Source organism: Bactrocera tryoni, chromosome 1, assembly GCF_016617805.1.
Source record: "Bactrocera tryoni isolate S06 chromosome 1, CSIRO_BtryS06_freeze2, whole genome shotgun sequence".
NCBI classification, from domain to species: Eukaryota; Metazoa; Arthropoda; class Insecta; order Diptera; family Tephritidae; genus Bactrocera; species Bactrocera tryoni.
The window spans coordinates 81,171,813-81,191,143 of NC_052499.1; the positions used below are offsets into that span (position 1 = coordinate 81,171,813).

Sequence of the window (19,331 nt, forward strand, 5' to 3'; positions counted from 1 at the left end):
ATCATTCACTATCTCAATGGATTTTTAATGTAATGAAAATAACGATCGAATATTTAGCGCGAAACCAGGTGAGCTGAGTGCCATGATATGGTTCTTTGCTTAAGAAAAGCAGTTTTTATCAAGGTTTTGAGAAAATTCAAGAATTTTAAAAAACATATTTGAATAATTTATCTTTACTACAACTAGTCGACACTTTAGTAACTTGAGTCTTGACTAAAAATCGTGTTTTAAAAAAAGTCTAAATAAAAAAAAAAAAGGTTTCTTAGAGAAGTAGCCTCTCTTTCAGCAAAATCAAAGTTCTTTATATACCTATAATATTTTTGAAAAATCTCTAGGCGATCGTGATTATCGAAGTCCACTACCACTTTATGAACCGTGAATACAAATCTTGTATGGGAAATATCTTAAATGTGAGTCAAAGATTTTTCTAATAGCCGCCGAACTTCGATAGACAATATCAAAACACTCGATATTACAGCCAGATATAATTTGTATATCCTCAATTGAATATATTAAACAGAGAAGTGTCTATTTAGCCTTATCCATCTGTCATGGAAACCTTTCTATTCGACAAACTATTTTCTCGAAATTAGGCAAGGAGATAAAGCCAAGGCAATGCGGACCATATAACATATAGCACCCATACAAAATGACCAATCAAAATCAAGATATAGACAAAAATAAAGATAAAGATAAAGATAAAGATAAAGGTAAAGATAAAGATAAAGATAAAGACAAAGACAAAGATAAAGATAGAGATAAGAATAAAGATAAAGATAAAAATAAGGATAAAGATAAAGAAAAGGATAAAGATATAGGTGAAGATAAAGATAAAGATAAAGATAAAGATAAAGATAAAGATAAAGATAAAGATAAAGATAAAGATAAAGATAAAGATAAAGATAAAGATAAAGATAAAGATAAAGATAAAGATAAAGATAAAGATAAAGATAAAGATAAAGATAAAGATAAAGATAAAGATAAAGATAAAGATAAAGATAAAGATAAAGATAAAGATAAAGATAAAGATAAAGATAAAGATAAAGATAAAGATAAAGATAAAGATAAAGATAAAGATAAAGATAAAGATAAAGATAAAGATAAAGATAAAGATAAAGATAAAGATAAAGATAAAGATAAAGATAAAGATAAAGATAAAGATAAAGATAAAGATAAAGATAAAGATAAAGATAAAGATAAAGATAAAGATAAAGATAAAGATAAAGATAAAGATAAAGATAAAGATAAAGATAAAGATAAAGATAATGATAAAGCTAAAGATATTTTTATACTCTTTTATATTATACTATAAGAAACGTACCTACAAATGGTATTTTTTTATATCTGTGGAGCTCAGTTGAGTCAAATTGCAAAGTTATTCCTGGCTTAAAAATGCCCACTGTAAAAGAAACTATTGAAAAATTGGTGGTTTAGTGGTTTTCCTCTATCGATTGAAGATCCACCTATCAAACCAAACATGATAATTTACTTGCGATCCAAGTGCTGGATTATAGTCAACAACGTATGAGGCTAAAAAGATCATCTATTCGGTTCAATTGATTCCACCTTCATTTTTGTAAAATATTTTCCATTGTAATTCATCACCATTGTTTTTGTAAGCAAATTTAGTTCTAGTCATTGCTATAAGACAGATTCTACATAAAACTGAATATTAAACAAAAATCGAAAAACCCATAAATTATCGGATTTGAACTGTTAACTTCTACTCAAACGCCTAACTGCATTTTTATACTACAAGTATTAGTAACAAATGGAAGTACAAAGCTTTCACAACCAAAGCTCCGTAATTCACTGCTGGGAGAGTGGACGCCATGTACCATAGTTCGTGGTCAATTTAAGTTTCCAGCGAGCGCTAGTGCCGGTGCCAGTTACGTGTGCTAACATATGTTTGTATATATATATATATATACATAAAATGTAGCTATGTATCAAAGAGGAATACATAGTATATTGCAAATATTTGTGTTTCTTTTTTGTTTTGTTGTTGGCGGCGATTTACCTTATCATCCGCTTATCTTTATCGCATTACCAAAACGACCAACGTTCAAGCAGCAAAAACGGATTTATTATTCCCTTTGAGCTTTCAGTCATTTACTCATATTGCATTGTGCACATAAATATGTATAAATGATATATACATATAGTATATCAATATGAGCGCAACCTGCACTGCATGAGCACACACTTGTAGCTTTATACTCTTTCTGACGCTCCTCCTTTCGCATTTCTTCGGTGCTTTTTATTACGGATAAATGCATTTTGGAGGAAATCTCTCACTGGAGGATATTAATAACATTCGGGATTTTCACTTTAATACGATGTGTATAGCAGGTGAAAATGGAAACCACGAAGGATCCAATAAATGAAATTGAATTGAAATTAGTGGCAACATGGTGCGCAATGAACGCCATCAACTGGTAATGGGTTGTGTTTCAAGAGAATCACTTTTTTATTGCAACAGCATTCAATTACACCAAATTATTTTATCGAGGATATCTTAATATTCTTTTGACACTAGCTTAACTGATGTAACGGTATCTGTAATCAAGAGAAATCATGTGTTTTCAAACCACTTATCGGCAAGCGGAAAGTTATTTGTGTTGTTATGAAAACAAAAAGTATCAGCGTGGTCTTCATCCAAACATATTTTATCCATCAAAAGCTAACAAACTGAAACATACAAACATTACATATATATCTTCATATGTATACCTAATTACAATTTTTTTCGCTTTGTTATATTTATATGTGTATACACTATCCACCAAACTAATCAATATGGAAAGCTTTTTCTTTAGTCAACAGTGAATTTATTGAAAAACTTTTTTATCGCCTGCCAACTGTGTCGGGCGAAGATGGAGGCGAAAGTTGGCTTAAGAAAATGAGATAAAAAACTTTTCTGATTATAACAACAAACTAAATTTTTTCCAACTATACTGTTATATAGATATAAAGAATACGAATTGTTGTAGTAATTTGTATCCCAGAAAAATTGTAGTAAAACTTATTTACTCAAAGAGCAAATTAAATGCGATAAATACCAAGGACGGACATGCAGAAGTTTGGCAGAAAAATAAGACATTAACTCAAAATGACCGAGGTGGCAGAATATACGTTTGTAGATAAACAAATTAAAGACTTAAAAGGCGATCGTTTATTTTCTATCGCCACTTTAACAATACGAAGTTTCGGAAGCTTGAAACCGACTAAAAATGAATATGTATGTATGTTAAAATGGCTTCACAGTAGAACTGAAGAATAATATTTTTCTAACTCTCTTCATGAAATTAATGATCTCGGCTATGATAGTGCTCGTGTTAATTAATCACTAAGTATAATTACATTTTCCTTAGGATAACTCACTTAGTCAAAATCTGAGTATAGAGATTTTCAGATACAGTAGTGGAATACCATCTTATTAAATTTGACACGGACTAACAATACAATTATTATTACAATTTTCCATACTCGTTTATAAGCCTGGACTGGGATGCATTCAATGCTTGCAGAAAATTTTTGAGTTTATCGATTTCTGCTCATAATTGTAGCGCCATATTCATAAACTTACGTCTCGTCAACAATAATAATTCGTTTGAGTAAGGGTCCTCAAATACCGCATCTCTTTTGCAGTATCTATTCGACTTCGTTTTTGCAAAAGATTCAGATCAGTTGGTACTAGTCACGCTTCATACCCAAAATATTAGCCAAAATATACTAAAATACATGATTAATTCCTTCCGACCGACCTTGTTCCTGTCGACAAAGAATAGGAATTGAGTATTATGCGTCGTTTGCGCGAAGCTATTCCTAACAAGTAAGGAAGGGCTAAGTTCGGGTGTCACCGAACATTTTATACTCTCGCATGGTAAAGTGATAATCGAGATTTCATAATACGTCATTTACACATTTTTCAAATACCGTATTTTTGTAAAGTTTTATTCCGCTATCATCATTGGTTCTCTAATGTTTGCCTATACTCGTATTATACAGAGAAGGCATCAGATGGAATTCAAAATAGCGTTATATTGGAAGAAGGCGTGGTTGTGAACCGATTTCACCCCATATTTCGTACATGTCATCAGGGTGTTAAGAATATATTATATACCGAATTTCATTGAAATCGGTCTAGTAGCTCCTGAGATATGGTTCTTGGTCCATAGCCGTGGGCGGCGCCACGCCATTTTCAATTTTTAAAAAAAGGCTGGGTGCAGCTTCCTTCTGCCATTTCTTCCGTAAAATTTAGTGTTTCTGACGTTTTTTGTTAGTCGGTTAACGCACTTTTAGTGATTTTCAACATAACCTTTGTATGGGAAGTGGGCGTGGTTATTATCCGATTTCTTCCATTTTTGAACTGTATATAGAAATGTCTGAAGAAAACGACTTTGTAGACTTTGGTTGACATAGCTATAGTAGTTTCCGAGATATGTACAAAAAACTTAGTAGGGGGCGGGGCCACGCCCACTTTTCCAAAACAATTGCGTCCAAATATGCCCCTCCCTAATGCGATCCTTTGTGTCAAATTTCACTTTAATATCTTTATTTATGGCTTAGTTATGACACTTTATAGGTTTTCGGTTTCCGCCATTTTGTGAGCGTGGCAGTGGGCCGATTTTGCCCATCTTCGAACTTAACCTTCTAATGGAGCCAAGGAATACGTGTACCAAGTTTCATCATGATATCTCAATTTTTACTCAAGTTACAGCTTGCACGGTCGGACGGACGGACAGACAGACGGACGGACAGACAGACATCCGGATTTCGACTCTACTCGTCACCCTGATCACTTTGGTATATATAATCCTATATCTGACTCTTTTAGTTTTAGGACTTACAAACAACCGTTATGTGAACAAAACTATAATACTCTCGTTAGCAACATTGTTGCGAGAGTATAAAAAGAGGCAGGTATTATGGGCCGACAACTCTTGTTTTTTACACCACGATAATGCACCGTCGCTACTGTATTGATTCTTCATGAGTTTTTTGCCAAATTTTCAGCCAATTTCGTGTCACAACCACCGTATCAGCTTTATCTGACTGCTGGCTATTCAGCAAATTCAAACAACCGCTCCGGGGAAACCGTTTTGAGTCAATTGAAGACATTAAACATGAAATACGCGCATTGAAGGCTATTCCGGAAATTGACTTTAACAACTGTTTCGAAGATTTACAAGTGTAATGCGGCCAAGGAGGATCACTTTGAGGGGGATGAGTGATTTTGAAAAATAAATTAAGAATTTTATAATTATGAACAAAGTCTTACTACTTTTTGCTCATAGTAGTAAGAAAGAACTTTTCGCGGCCACAGTTTAAATGGACTAGTCCGGGTCAAATTTGATCAGATGATAATGTTTACATAGTATATATTAAAGTCTTCTCCAATAATTTAATATAACTGATTTTAATTCCACAACTTTAAACAGATAGTAACTGCACGAAAGCTACATTTGTGCCACGATGTCTGATTTTTTTATCGCCGCAAAACTAATACTAGGTACCGACGTCACTGTTAATTCATAACTTCGAAGTTGTCGATAACTTCGTCTATCTTGGAACCAGCGTCAACACCAACAACAACGTCAGCCTCTAAATTCAACGCAGAAGGTCTTGAACGAAGGATTTTTGGTTTGCTCAATTACAACTATTTAAAAATAAAAAACGTCGAGAAATGTTCACCAAAACTCTCAATTTTTTTTGCAAAAGTGTCTGCCAAACAGAATTTTAATTTTTTTGTTTTTCTTTCGTCCATTACCTAGTTTATGGTTTTAATTGAAGCACATATTATATGGTTAGTTTTGATGATGGTGTAAGAAGTTCTGCTGTCAACGTAAGGGCATCAATTTTCCAAGAAACTGCCGGAAATGACGTCGTATTGGTCGAGTCATAACTATTTTCCTTTGAAATTTTGACAAAATCTTTGTAAAATATGTATCCTTGGCATATTAAAAAGTATCATTTTTTATATGAAAAAAATATGGAAAATATGCCGTTCTTTGTTCTCGATGAAACATATGTAACTCCTTAAACCATCCGAGAATTTCACCCAACAACATAACTTATTGGTAGTCGATCGATTCACTATCATTTTATTGGCAAATATTTATTAAGTTTTCAGTATATCCCTACATTTCACTAAATATCCCTCTATGTTCTAACTTCCATACTCAATTAATCCATAATATGAATTTCATATGGAGGTTTAGTGATTACGTAGAGGTTAAATTAGAACTTTTTGATTGCTATAAATAATCAGCGGCTTTCATATTTTTCTCAAAGTACTTAAGTCAGCCATTAACGGCTTTATTAAATATTTAAGTTAAGCCAATGGGATTAACGCAATAAAAAGTTAGCTGAGATAAAACAATATTTCTTTTGTGGAATTCAAATGCTTGGCAACTTTCTTCCACACAACGAATCGTAGGTAATAAACAACTTTTCTGTCTCAATTCCATTCTTGCATGAACCATGTGCAGACCGAAGACAAAAAAGGCGTCGGAACAAATAAGCACGAGTTTATGTGGCGTAAATGATTTGTGTGCGGCAGTGTTTGAATCGGTAGGCGCCTGAGTGCACCCAATATCTATACTATACACAAGCAGATAATGAGCACATTTAGCATTAAATCAACGTGACAATGGCTAAAAGTAAGAAAATGCTTGTGAGGTTTACTTTTTTCTCAGTAAAAACAATAATAATATTTCGGCTAAAGACGACTTAAGATAAATTAATGTTGTACTTAAGTAAGAGGAAGACCTCTTATATTCAATTACCACCCTAATGTGTATATACATATATCTGTAGATATGATGCGGTTCATTTTTATATATAAAAGAATATAAAAAATAGAATATTCCACGAATTATTGGAAGTACCTAAAAAATCCGTTACGTGCTGCAATGAAACGTGTGTAAGGTCGCTGAATTTGGCACGAGAAAAAAACAGATGCATTCGAAGGCCAAAAGTCAAAATTATCATGATGCACATGAAGTGCACATATTGTTCCATTAAAGGTCGTCGGTTCTGTGCAAATGTCAGTCCAACAGCCAATTTGCGAGCACACACACCCGTAAAATAACGAGAGCAACAAAAGATGTGGTAATTGAACTAATGCGCGCCAAAAACGCGAACGCATCCATGCGAATATGGGGCACAGTGAGCTATTTTCAATAAGACTATGCTCATAATTTATGCATATGAAGTACAGCGTCAAATAATATACCCGAATTCAGGGAAAGCCTGATGGAAAACGAATTATCTAATAGCAGATTCTCTCCGAAACTTGATTTTAAGCAAGTATTGAACCAAGAACCAAGTCATCTGACATAAACGCTGCACGATGGCATCGTTAAAGTGCTCTTTCCCACGCACGAAAGAAGAATCAGTGAACCCGAACAGGCTAGAAGACTTTCGAAGATCCTCCAGTTCACACTAGAGGAACTGTAAGTGGTCGCTGACAAGCTTAAAACTAACAAATCGCCCAGCTTAGACGGGATCCCAGCAGAAATACTCAAAACAATCACCGCAGAACGACCCGCAGTATTCTTAAATATGTACAACGCCTGCCTTAAAGCTGGAATATTTCCTAAAATTTGAAAGAAACAACGACTTGTCCTAAACAGCAAGGGAAAAGGGGATCCCAGCTTGCTATCACAGCGGGAAAGCTCTATCAAAGACTACTTAGACCTAGACTAGAAGCGGTTACCAATGAAACTGACGGACTTTACCCAGACAGCTCGATTTTAGATCCGGAAGGTCAACTCTAGGCGCTATTCAAAGCGTCATTGAAAGTGTGGAAGTCGCACAACGTAAATGCTCCAAATACAAGCGAATAGTTCTGTTGGCGACTTTACACGTTCGAATCGCCTTCATTATCGGGAGATGGGCGGACATGATCGACGCTTTAGAAAAAAATTTTAGAATCCCTGAATTCCTCAGTAATATGGTCCGGAGCTATCTTATTAACAAAAAGCTGATGTACCAGACTAGTGAGGGACCACGGCAAAAAGAAGTCACGTCAGGAATAGCAAAAGAGTTAATTTTAGGCCCAGATCTGTAGAACATTAGTTATGTCGGATTACTTAATTTGAAATGTCCGATGAATCATACTTAATCGGCTACGTGGACGACATACCCGCAATAATCACAGCCCGAGACATGGAGGAAGCCCGAAGAAAGCTGAAACAGGTCACGACTCGAATGCAAACATGACCTGACTTACATAACCTCCAGCTCGGTACAGAAAAACACAGAGATACTACTGCTGACGAACAAGAACGGCGAAATGTATTGGCTAGAGGGCAACGCAATGCAGCCCTCAGTGTTGCAGCAGTTTAACAAACTGTGGCAAGTGATGCAATATTAGTCATATGCTCCCATTGACCTTCTAGCGCAAGAAAGAAAAAGATGTGGGAGCTAAAGAACCGAATAAGACACGATACTCGCATGGCTAGGAAGATGGGAGAATGAGAGTTATGGCAGATGGACGGCCAGACTTATAAGAGATTTAAACTTATGGAGAAATCGCAAATTTGGAGAAGAAGACTCCCTCTTTTTTTGTTACCTACAAGTGACACATGCCGTTGCTGTGACGGCAGCTCTGATGATGCGGAAGGCATTTTCCACCCCCGCAACCGCAAAAAAAAGAGAATCTGACCCTAACCTGTGCTTAGAGCAACCAGGATAAGCAGACAGTCGAACTCTAAGAGCTGTACGAAAGATGCATCTTCGAATCTAGATCGTACAAGAGTAGAAAGAAATATTGTTAAACTCTGTCAGTCTGAAAATATGGACTATCACTACGGCATATTGACGCATAATTATTTCAAGAATAGAGTCCGTGATGCTATTATAATCATAAGATGAGCAAAGTAAGTTCGTTTACGATTGACTATAATGTAAGTACCAACAAGAGCGAAGCACCGAGCTTCACTGATAGCAACAGATCGCTTCTGAATGCTTTTTGGTATTGTAAGGCAACAAAAAATTCTTTGGAAAATTGCATATCGAGCTCTACAATGAAATTGTCCACGCTTTGCTACGACTGGTGCTTAATTGTAACAATACAAATATTTTGTTAAGGATTATATTTTTGAAAAGAAACCACTGCTCTTCACAAAAATTGTTTTCTTAGCTCTGGTTTCGGCAGCCAAGGGAAAGAAGTGAAAAGAGCAAAATCTACATGCAGCGCTTCTCCTGACTGCAGGAGTTGCATGCATACCAAGTAGTTGTTTTATTTGCATTCTACGCAGGAGCGCAAAATTTTCGACGAACGCTTCATTCGAGCGGAAGTACGAAAGCGGCGTTTAGCAGCAACTTTTCCGCAGCGACAAAATTGAAGCGCTGATTTGTATGCCAACAGAATGCGACCAACTCCGCTGCCACCACACACACACATCACTGAACATATATATGTATATGTATGTATATATTGGTACTACACTTCCGCTATGCTGCTGTTTCCGGTTCCTTTTCCGCTTCCACAATTGGCCATGTCATTCGTGTGTAACTAAGAAAAAGAACGCCGCATAAAGAAGGCAATGAAATAAAATAAGCTGTGGAGGGAAAACTTTATGGCGCAGCAATCTTCCTCACGCTGCTTTAGCGATTTCTTCAAGCGCGCACACTTACTCGCTTATTTTCGTCGCTTTGCAACACTTGAGTGTTAAATGCGCTCGGTGGCATATGAGCCAATTGCATTGCGGCAGACGCATTTGACATTTGCTATGCTGAAGGAGTTTGGCAGCGCGCAGCATTCTGCTGTGTCTTGTCGTGTCGCACATTTTGTAGATTATGGGGTCACGCAGCGTGTTCAGGACGCAGCGTGCGACTGCCACATATCACACGAAAAAGCAGGCGTGTGAGTGCATATAACTGTCCAAATATTGGAGTGTTCTAGCAGGGAATAGGAACCATATTTTTTTAAGTTGTTTTTTGGTTTAAGTTCTCTCTTTTATCCGCATATAAATATGTTGGTGTTTGTGTGTGTGTGTAAGCATACTGCTCAAACTCGCATCCCTTTGCTGAAGTTAGCGTTTTATCACTCCAACCTTTGCGCTGTTATTATTTGAATTCTTTCGCTTTTTACTTCAGCAACTTTCGGCTGTTAACTCGCTCGTACGCATCTGTCTCAGCGGATTTCCAGCGCGCAAATATGCCTTGCCGTACGTGCTCGGTTTTATCAAATCAGCGATGTCTCGGTCGCGACAATTTTGTGGGTAGCCGGAAAATTTCACAAAAATGTATGGAAAAAATTTAGATGCAGGAGCGGCAAATATAAAGAAATTGTGTTTGCCACACACTTTGGTTATATGAAAATATTTGTAGCTAGTATTGGGGTGTAGTCATGCTTCTGGGTAAGCAATTGAAGTCGTAGGGCTTGTGTCCTCGCCGCGCATTCGAGAAACGTAACAAAACTTGTGTAAGATGCCGTATCCAACCTGCGTGGAGCCTGGATCACGGCTAAAAGAGAAGAAGCTTCAGCTTTAAGGGTTCGCTGAAGTCGAATCGCAGCGTCTGTGTACTAGAGGTGCGAGCGGGGGTCGGTCTTGAAACAAGCGGAAACCGCTCCGAATGGACAACCTACCTCAAAATGTTTCGATCGACCACAACACGAGCAGGGTGGGATAGATACCGAGAGCTGAAGAAGGAAGCGAGTCACATATGCAGCCAATGCGTGAGTATGAAGAGCTTGAGAAGCTGGCCGACAAGGGTTTTGCAAGAAAATTCTTCGAAAAGATTCGATTTACAGAAGCTTTCAAGACAGGAGCATGCTCTTGTAGGGCCTAAAGAGGTTATCTAGGGAATGATGTTCAGGGCATATTGATGGTATGTAGGCAACAGTTCTACAGCTAGCTGAACGGCAGAGGCCTTTTCAATTAACTTCTTTCCATGCATTAACTTCTTTCCAAGATATGGCCGACGATTTTAACCTAACGGGCAAGTATATTTTACAGCTATGAAACCCTAAATGAATTTGAATATGACATGCAAAGAGAGACGATTCTGATGGTTAGAGTTTAACTAGCTACAATGTCAAAAACGAACATGCAAAGGGTTCACTCTGCGTTCGCGAGGTAACGACAGCTCTTTTTCAGGGTGGTGATTTGACTTCAAGAACGCCATTCACTGGAAGGCGCTATAAGGAAACGTTCTCTTGAAGATCCTAGGGGGTACTTCCACTATAAGCAGATGACTGTGATGAAGGTTTCTGTGAAATTCGTTGTTCCTTAAGCGGAGATGTGCGGGCCTCACTGTGTAGATGTTCGATGAGAGACATTGAGAGAAATCCAGTTATTGTAGGCATATTCTGACATGTCTGAAACTTTTTCTTCTGCCTTTCACCATATCCAGGGGATCATACTGGTGCTGCGTAATTTATGACTAGTTGTCTTGTAATTTGCCAACACCGTTTCTTTGTCTTTCCTGCAGGTGCTGTCGGCTAGTGACTTAAAGATTTTGTTGCAATCGCGGTCGAAGCCGAAATGAAGGAATACAGGCTGTCGAGTGCCAGTAATAGTTGAATGTTGTACTCTCAACAAATCTGAAGAAAAAATTTACGACTGATGTTCTGTATATATTTGAGGAGGCCGGATTATGACTTTGAGTTCAAAATTTTTCTATCACGTATATCTATTTTTGTCATTTTAGTAAATGGTGGTGGTTTGACCCCTACAACCCTTGACTACAACACAAAAAGCCCTAGGCCTTAGGAAATTTTTACTATCACTTTCGGCTTTAGGAACACAAAATTAACAAGAAACAGCCTCCTACATCATAGTTGCCACCTGAGTATCATCCCTCAACTGCTAAAACGACATTAGCATCCTCTTTGGAGCTGCTTAATGCTTTTATATAAAGTAAGCACTTTAAATGCATTTGCCAGCGATTATCTGCTCGCATAGATGGGATAATGCATAATGCAAGTTGACGACACGGCAATTGCGTATGCCGGCAATGAGCCACTTGTGTATTGCTGGAGCTGCAGCCAGGACCAACTGCTAATTTCGTGTATTGATAACAAACTTTGTTCGGGTCCCCCAGTGCCTGCACTTAGGCTGATATTGCACGCAGAATGCAGTAGAACAAAAATTCCCGACGGTAACGAAACGTACCAAGAACAGCGAATGCAGCATTACAGCAAACAATGCATATGCTGTGTGTGTTAGTAAAGCAACAATTGCTACATCGTGGTAGTACTTCAAGTCCCACAAGGTAACCACGGTCCTTACCGACACAATGCATATTGCTTCGGTTGCAACGATCTTAGGTTTCGTTGACTTGATATGCAGTCATTGCAAACTTCGAAAAATTATGTGGAAATTGCGTGCCAAAAAGCGAACTCAGCGTTTCAATGGCAACCACCCGACTCATCTTGTGCAAGTAGATAGAAGCCTACATTGTCGCTGCCTCATCTTTTCCGGTATATGTAATCGGTTGCTGCATGAATGATGCGGAGCTAAGCTAATACGGAATATGCACAATTCATGCACGAACAAAGCACGATACTTCGGTAGATCCAGTTGTTTTGCATTTGGCAGGCTTCATTTTCAATTCATCATTCACCATTCACCAGTCGCCATTCGATTTGTTTGCAGCATCATTAACACGTTAAGTCGCTCGAAAACGCAAACACACACGTCTACACCACGTATCCATGGACTGGAGTTGCACGACTGCTTGCTGCCTTTCAACAAAACATTCACCCTTGCCGCTTCGTATGCATACATTCAACGATGTTCTTGTTATTGTGCGTCAACTGCCTTTTGTTCAATTACGGTGCCATGAAACTGTTGAGTTCTCGCCTGAAATGTGTCTGCGATAATTGCTATTTGCGGAAAGTTTTTGCATGTCCTTTTAATCAACGACTGCAACAAGAGGTTTTCAAGGTTGGCACTTTTTTGCTTCCGCAAGATACATAAAGTTTATCTGAACTGTGATCACTCAGGGAGCTCAAAAAAGACTTATAATGCACTTTCAGAGCTTCTGAATGCCACGCGGTGTGAGTTCCACCCAGGTTATTATTGTAAAACTGTATGCTGTGACGGATTATACTACCAGTTGTCTGGTTTTGATTCCGAGAAACTCTAAGATACTAACCACCTCAAGACATTACGAGCTAGTTCGCTTAGCTATACATTTGGCACGAGCCGGATTCATTTCTTAAAACTATATTAGATGACTTCGATGACGATATTTTTAAAATGGACATAAATTAGGCTGAAAACTAATTCAGATCTCAGTTATGAAAATCCCGACCTTCAAATATGTCTAAAAAGCATTCCCAAAACCAGCAGTTCTTTGAAGGTTCTTCAGTTTTCAAGCTATTTCTATTGATGAATGTCTATGATTGTCTATCCCGTAGAAGAGTGCACGAGTGGTTTCAACGTTTTCAAAGTGGTCGTGAGGACATACATGACGATCAACATGTGTGCCAATCAAAATCCGTGATCGTCGGAAATTCCATCGAAACTGTGCGTGAATTCATCAAAAATCAGTCGAAATCATCATTGAAATTCATGGAAATCTCCAAAACGTCGATTTGTCGCATTTTAACAGAACATTTGGGCTTACGAAAGGTGTGTGCACGGTTTGTTCCGCACAAATTGACTGACAACCAAAAATTGCTGAGAACCCAACATTCGAAGATCCGATTGTGACCAATTATTTGACTAAAAATCACACATTAACCACTCCGCGTATTCACCTGATATGGCACCATGCGACCTCTGCCTTTTCAGAAAAATGCATTTGCCCATGAAAGGAAAGCGTTATGCAGGCGTAGAGGCCATTCAAAAGGTTTGTACCGGCATACTGGCGGCCATATCGGCCAACGAGCTAAAACACTCGTTCGACATGCTTTTGGACCGTAAAAAAAGCTGTATTGAAGCAGAAGGAGACTATTTTGAATAAAATAAATTGATTTTGCCGAAAAAAACCATTTGTTCTGTGTTTTTTTTTAAGTCCTGTTTACTTTGGAATACACCTTGTAGAATGAGATGTTCTGAAATTTCCTCGGTCTCAAAACCGGAAATTTGCGCAAGAGACTATGCCCATGTCGGACAAATGCTTCCAGAGCCTGTAGTGCCCTGTATAGAGCACGACAAGGAAATGGAATTTGTTTCGGGAAAGGTTGATCATATCTCTAAACCTTTTAAGGTTGTAACCTCCCACCAGTAGCTTGACGTGTCGCATTCCTGTTGCCAGTGCTGTTCTCTCCCCACTCTCCCTCAGTGCGGAGCAATTCCTTTATCCTGAAAACTGCCACAGAGCGGACTAGTTCGTCGGCCAGCTCATTGCCGGCTACTCCTGTATGCCCCGGTAAATCAGGTGTACACGTTAGTAAACTGGTAAGTGGTTAAGTCTTTCTATACACTTCTCCACGAATAAGCTGAGATCCCTTTTAGTGCCGCTTGACCATCGCTGAGTATAGCGATACGCTGCTTGCGATAGTTGCGATGGAGATTGATTTCTGCACACTGACTTACAGCAAAAATTCTGCTTGAAGGATGCTCGGAAAACGTCCCATTGGTGCGGACAGTTTGGTAGGCGGTGCCGCAATGCATGCTCCAATGCCTTCCGGTATTCTCGAAACGTCAGTGTACCATTGGATGGTACTGCTCCTCAGTAGTAGGTCGAGTGTGGAAGAGAGTAACTCTAAACTTCTTTGGAAATTTTACCCTCTGCGTAGCGCCGTCCCTTGGACGAAGGGCCAATTGTGTGTCTTCCCTTAAAGCCTTCATTTGTTGAGACGACATTTTCTTCCCTTTGCTCGGCAATGATGCACGCGTCAAGAACATAATTGTGAAATAAATTATTGTTTTCTTATTCTCTAGCTAAGTTTAAAATTAATTATTGAATTAAAAAAATAATGTCTTGTTTGTTTTACAATCCTTGGAAATTTGAGAGCGTAGAGAACGCCTTTACATTATTTGGCTACAAGGTTAAGTTAGGTTAATCTGGTCGGCCAATAAGCCACGCATAAACCAATTTTGATCCTTGGCGATATCAGATGGAGTTCAGTTACTTTAGGATGCCTGCACTTGACGCGAATTTCAACAGACCCTGCGGCCTCACTATCGATACCTCCTCCAGTGTATCATACCATGCCTGACTACTAAGTGTCAAGCTTTTCCATTGGGTTCAAGAGTAGATCATAGAACAATACAATTGCGGTGGCGCCTCAAAAACTCCAAATTATCTGCAGTTTAATATTTCCTTGACCAACATGTCATTTCATTTAACTCAATAATGCACTCAAGGTACCTATAGTATGAACCTGTGAGAGTCAACCTACATTAAAATCATTGCAATTGCTATCTGAAATACTACCGCCACATTCCAACCGTTCCTTATTTGTCGAACAAACACTGTAGACGTATCTTCAATTTCTCCAGCTGTTGCTGATTGTAAATTTTAAAATCCTAATCACTTTGCCAGCACAAATTGAAAACCAACTTGTTCGATTGCCGTATCGTGTTGTTGCTGTTGTTGACGATGTTGTACATTGTATTTGCCCATATTATTATTGACTGCAACCACTGGTTGACAAGCTCAACGATTTCATAAGTGATTGCATAATTAAAATGACAATCTCACAGAAGAAATAAGCAGGTTCATGCATACTCATACACACACATATACATACATACTGCACACAAGTGCATAGAGCTCGTTATAACGGTAGGGAGGCAACCGAGGCACAAATTAAAAATGCAGCACTACAACGGCTCACTCATCAACAGCAGAGCAGAGCACTGCAGAGCGGAGCAGGGCGATGCGACATGGCACAATGGAGCGCAATAGCAAATTGTAGTGGTGTCGTTTTTAATTAATTCCCACAAGGAATTCCCAAGGATGCTTCAATATGCAAGTTGTAAGCACGCCAAAGGCGAAAGCGTTGAACAACAACAACAGCAGCAACGACCCAACTTGTTTACGTTCCACTAAATTTGGAAGTGAAATTTTGAAAAATACTTTAATGCACGTAAGCTCACCTTCTCCTCCTCCGGTGTCGCCGACGACGAATCCACCTTAGCCATGCAGGCTGCCGAGCCACCCGTGCAACCCAAGCCGTATTTCGGCACCAACGGACGGCAGACATTGAGGAAAAACTGAAAAGCAAGAACAAATTTGTAGATATGTTTGCAGATAGATATTAAAAATTTGTTGGAATGAAAATGAAATGTTCAACTGCGACGGTGTGCTGGTGTGCTGATGGTTGGATTTGTGCAGACATTATTTGACAATGAACTTCTGCTGCAGCCGCGTCAACTACAAGCACACCCACAGTGGCACTCAAAGTGTTCGATGGTCGGTCTCACCTTGGTCGATTTAGGCACTTGTTGTTCCGTTATCGATGCGTTATTAATTTCGGCTTCATAGTTGTCCGTTGCACTAATCAATGGCGTCAAATCGACCACCTCCTCGCTGGTTCCATCCTCCGAATGCTCAACATAGACTTTGACTTTGCAGGCAATCTGCTCATGACAAGCGAATGGTGTTTGAAAGTGAATTAGTAGTTGGCAATTTTTATTTTCGATTATTTTCGGACCCAATGCATTGCTGGTGTTGCTGTCGCCGTTGCCATTCGCTGTCCCATTGTCTTTGGTCGCATTATTGGCACAGACAAACTCAATTCTCGTCGACCACTTGTTTTGGCCATCACAAAGTGCTCCATCGGTGTACAGCAAATATGGTGAGCCGGAACGATCGGAACGTAGTTGTGAATTGCTTTGGCCCATACTGGTGGTCTGTTGGTTCTCGACGAGGCAAGCGCCTAGTGGGGGATGAAATAAAGAGAATTTAATATTTAAATCAATTAAAAACAGAAGTACTCAGGATTGCTCCATTTTTCAAGATCATAAAAATAAATTCTCCCAAAGATGAACATAAATTTATGGAGTTTTAAGTATTTGGGTAAATTGATAAATTCTTCGGTATTCTAACTAGTAACAATAGTTTCAAAACCTAATAGCGAGACCTCCAATCAGAGAAATATTAAGTTTGAGCCTTTTGATTTGGAAAAATGAGAAATATTGAAGCGATTTTTAGGATTTTAGATTTTATATGTAAAGCTTCGAACACATGAACTCACTGACTCACGCCCAAATAGTTTTGGACCTTTTTTTTTCAGAAATTCTTGGGAAAGCTACTAGAGATTAATCTGTTCAAAGGAACCTTTCATATTTTTGCAAGTAAACTTCATCTGGGAATCTCTCCACTCTCTGCTCACTATATTGAAGATCTCCGCTATCGTCGAAAATTTTTATATGAAAGCATAAAACAGTTTTTATACCAGTGGTGTATTCGATTCGCCACTCTCCAAGTTAGTTTTTGGATTCACCACTACTCAAATTTTGATAAATCCGTACACCTAAAACTTTAATTCATATGAACGGACATTTCAGAGTACAACAATGTGTTTAATGTAGGTACCTGCTGACGACAGCCTTACCTCACGGCGGTCAAAAGCACAACGGATGAAATCAATGCGTTGATCAGAAAATGATAGTAATTTTTAGTACCAATTGGCCCATCTAAAACCTCTGCCCTACTTTGAGTCCGTGTACCAGGGGCCCTATTCTGTATCTCGATTCGTAAATGTATTCTATTCGAAATTTGGATCTAGTTTATCATTATGCGAAAGTTGTACCACCCTGTGCGAGAACAAATACGTACAATTTTCGTTTTTGCTTTCTACAACTCAAAAGCTAACGAATATTTTATTCGAATATTGGCTTGAAAATCCGAAAATCGAGTTACAGAATATAAAAAATTCGAATTCGAGTAAATTGTTTTTCGAATCGAGTTACAGAATAGGCCCCCGAATTAAGTCTCGGGTTAGACCTGGTATCCGAAACTACTACGAGTTCAGCCTTCATACTGCTCTGGACTGGGGACCAGGGGTTGGACCTCATACGCACATTACACGCGCACACCATTTACACAAGAAGCTAAACCTAATTCCCAGTTAAACACCTTCGCCGCCTAAACAATCCACTCACAAACAACCCTAACTGATCGGCTAACATCTAAACGTCCATCAGTCCAGCTAATTCCCAGTTCCCTACTGTTGGAGTACATCGGGCATTCTGCAATTACATGCATCCAGTCCTCCACCCCCGTCCCACAAAAACAACTAGACCTACCAAATAGGTGCCTCTGATGCAAAAATGCATTCAGAGGCCTATTCCCCGTAAGCAGAAAATCCATACTCAGACAGAATCTGAAGTCTGGGTTACGCCCAACAAACCCAACGTCCCGAATGTACTCATAAGTCACACGACTGTTAGAGCTATCGTCCCAATGGCCACCTGACCCTATCATCTAGAAGCCTCCTACTCTCTAGATATCCCTGCCTCTCCACATCATCATCGGAAATCCAGTCATTCCGCAGCAAGCTCCTTCTTAACCTGAATGCAACAGCACGCTCTATGACGATCAAGTCAGGAGGGGGCGAACCTAACAAAACCTGCATAGCAGCCCTTGAGATCAGAGTACAGTCGCTCGTAATGAAAATTGGTACTAAATGCATTAGAGCTTAATTGTGGATTCTCTCCAAGAATTTTACATACATATAAAAGATGCGCCAGATGTAAGAGCAAACGTAACTCTTTATTAAATTCCTTGTAAAATATGTCAAATATGGTGTGCTCAAATTTAGCACACGAGTTATCTAGCAAATTTTACTTCGTTTTCATGGCCATCGCCAGCATGCAAATAGCTAAACACACAATAGGCATACATCAAAACCTAGCTTCATGCGCCTGGCTGTCATCCATCTAATACCTCCCAACAGTCGCCAGCACAGACAACACTCAATTTATTTCAATTGCTTGATTTTGATTGAGTGCTGGCAGCCTGGCCGACACCAACTGCTGGTTAAGCCACCCATCCGCAAAACATCCCCTCAGCAGCAGGCTCATCTCACGAGGCACCGCGCTTGAAGTGTGTCACTGTTGAACACCCTGCTCCTCTTACAAGCACTCGTTGGAGTATAAACCCCGCAGGAAGAAATCAAAAAAGTCCCGTTTCAATTGCAGAAAATCTTTTCACTTGCAGACATTACCATATACATATGTATATAGTACAGTATGGAAAGTGAACTAGCGGATTTCTCTATTGGGTAGCGGTGCATGCAAAGGCGACTAAATCAATTCGAGTGATGTTGCGGAATCGAAAAGAAATTGACTGTCAACTAAATTGATAAATGACAATGTGGATTTGTTAGATTTAGAGAGCGGCTCATGGCGAGGCTTGTTATGATGGCTGCAGCGACGGTGTGCAGCGCTTTGGGGGGTCGTTCGACTGAA

At 38.9% G+C, this 19,331-nt stretch overlaps 1 protein-coding gene across 2 annotated transcripts in view; it reads right to left on the reverse strand.

The window, feature by feature from the left end:
* Positions 1-19,331, reverse strand: part of LOC120778535 (cation-independent mannose-6-phosphate receptor) — a 152,468-nt gene that overhangs the window by 105,990 nt on the left and 27,147 nt on the right. For both annotated transcript variants that reach the window (XM_040110381.1, XM_040110390.1), the window contains exons 9-10: positions 16,341-16,795; positions 16,014-16,130 (exon numbers count right to left, since the gene is read on the reverse strand). In XM_040110381.1, the coding sequence (XP_039966315.1) occupies positions 16,014-16,130; positions 16,341-16,795 (572 nt within the window). The remainder of the gene's footprint in view (positions 1-16,013; positions 16,131-16,340; positions 16,796-19,331) is intronic.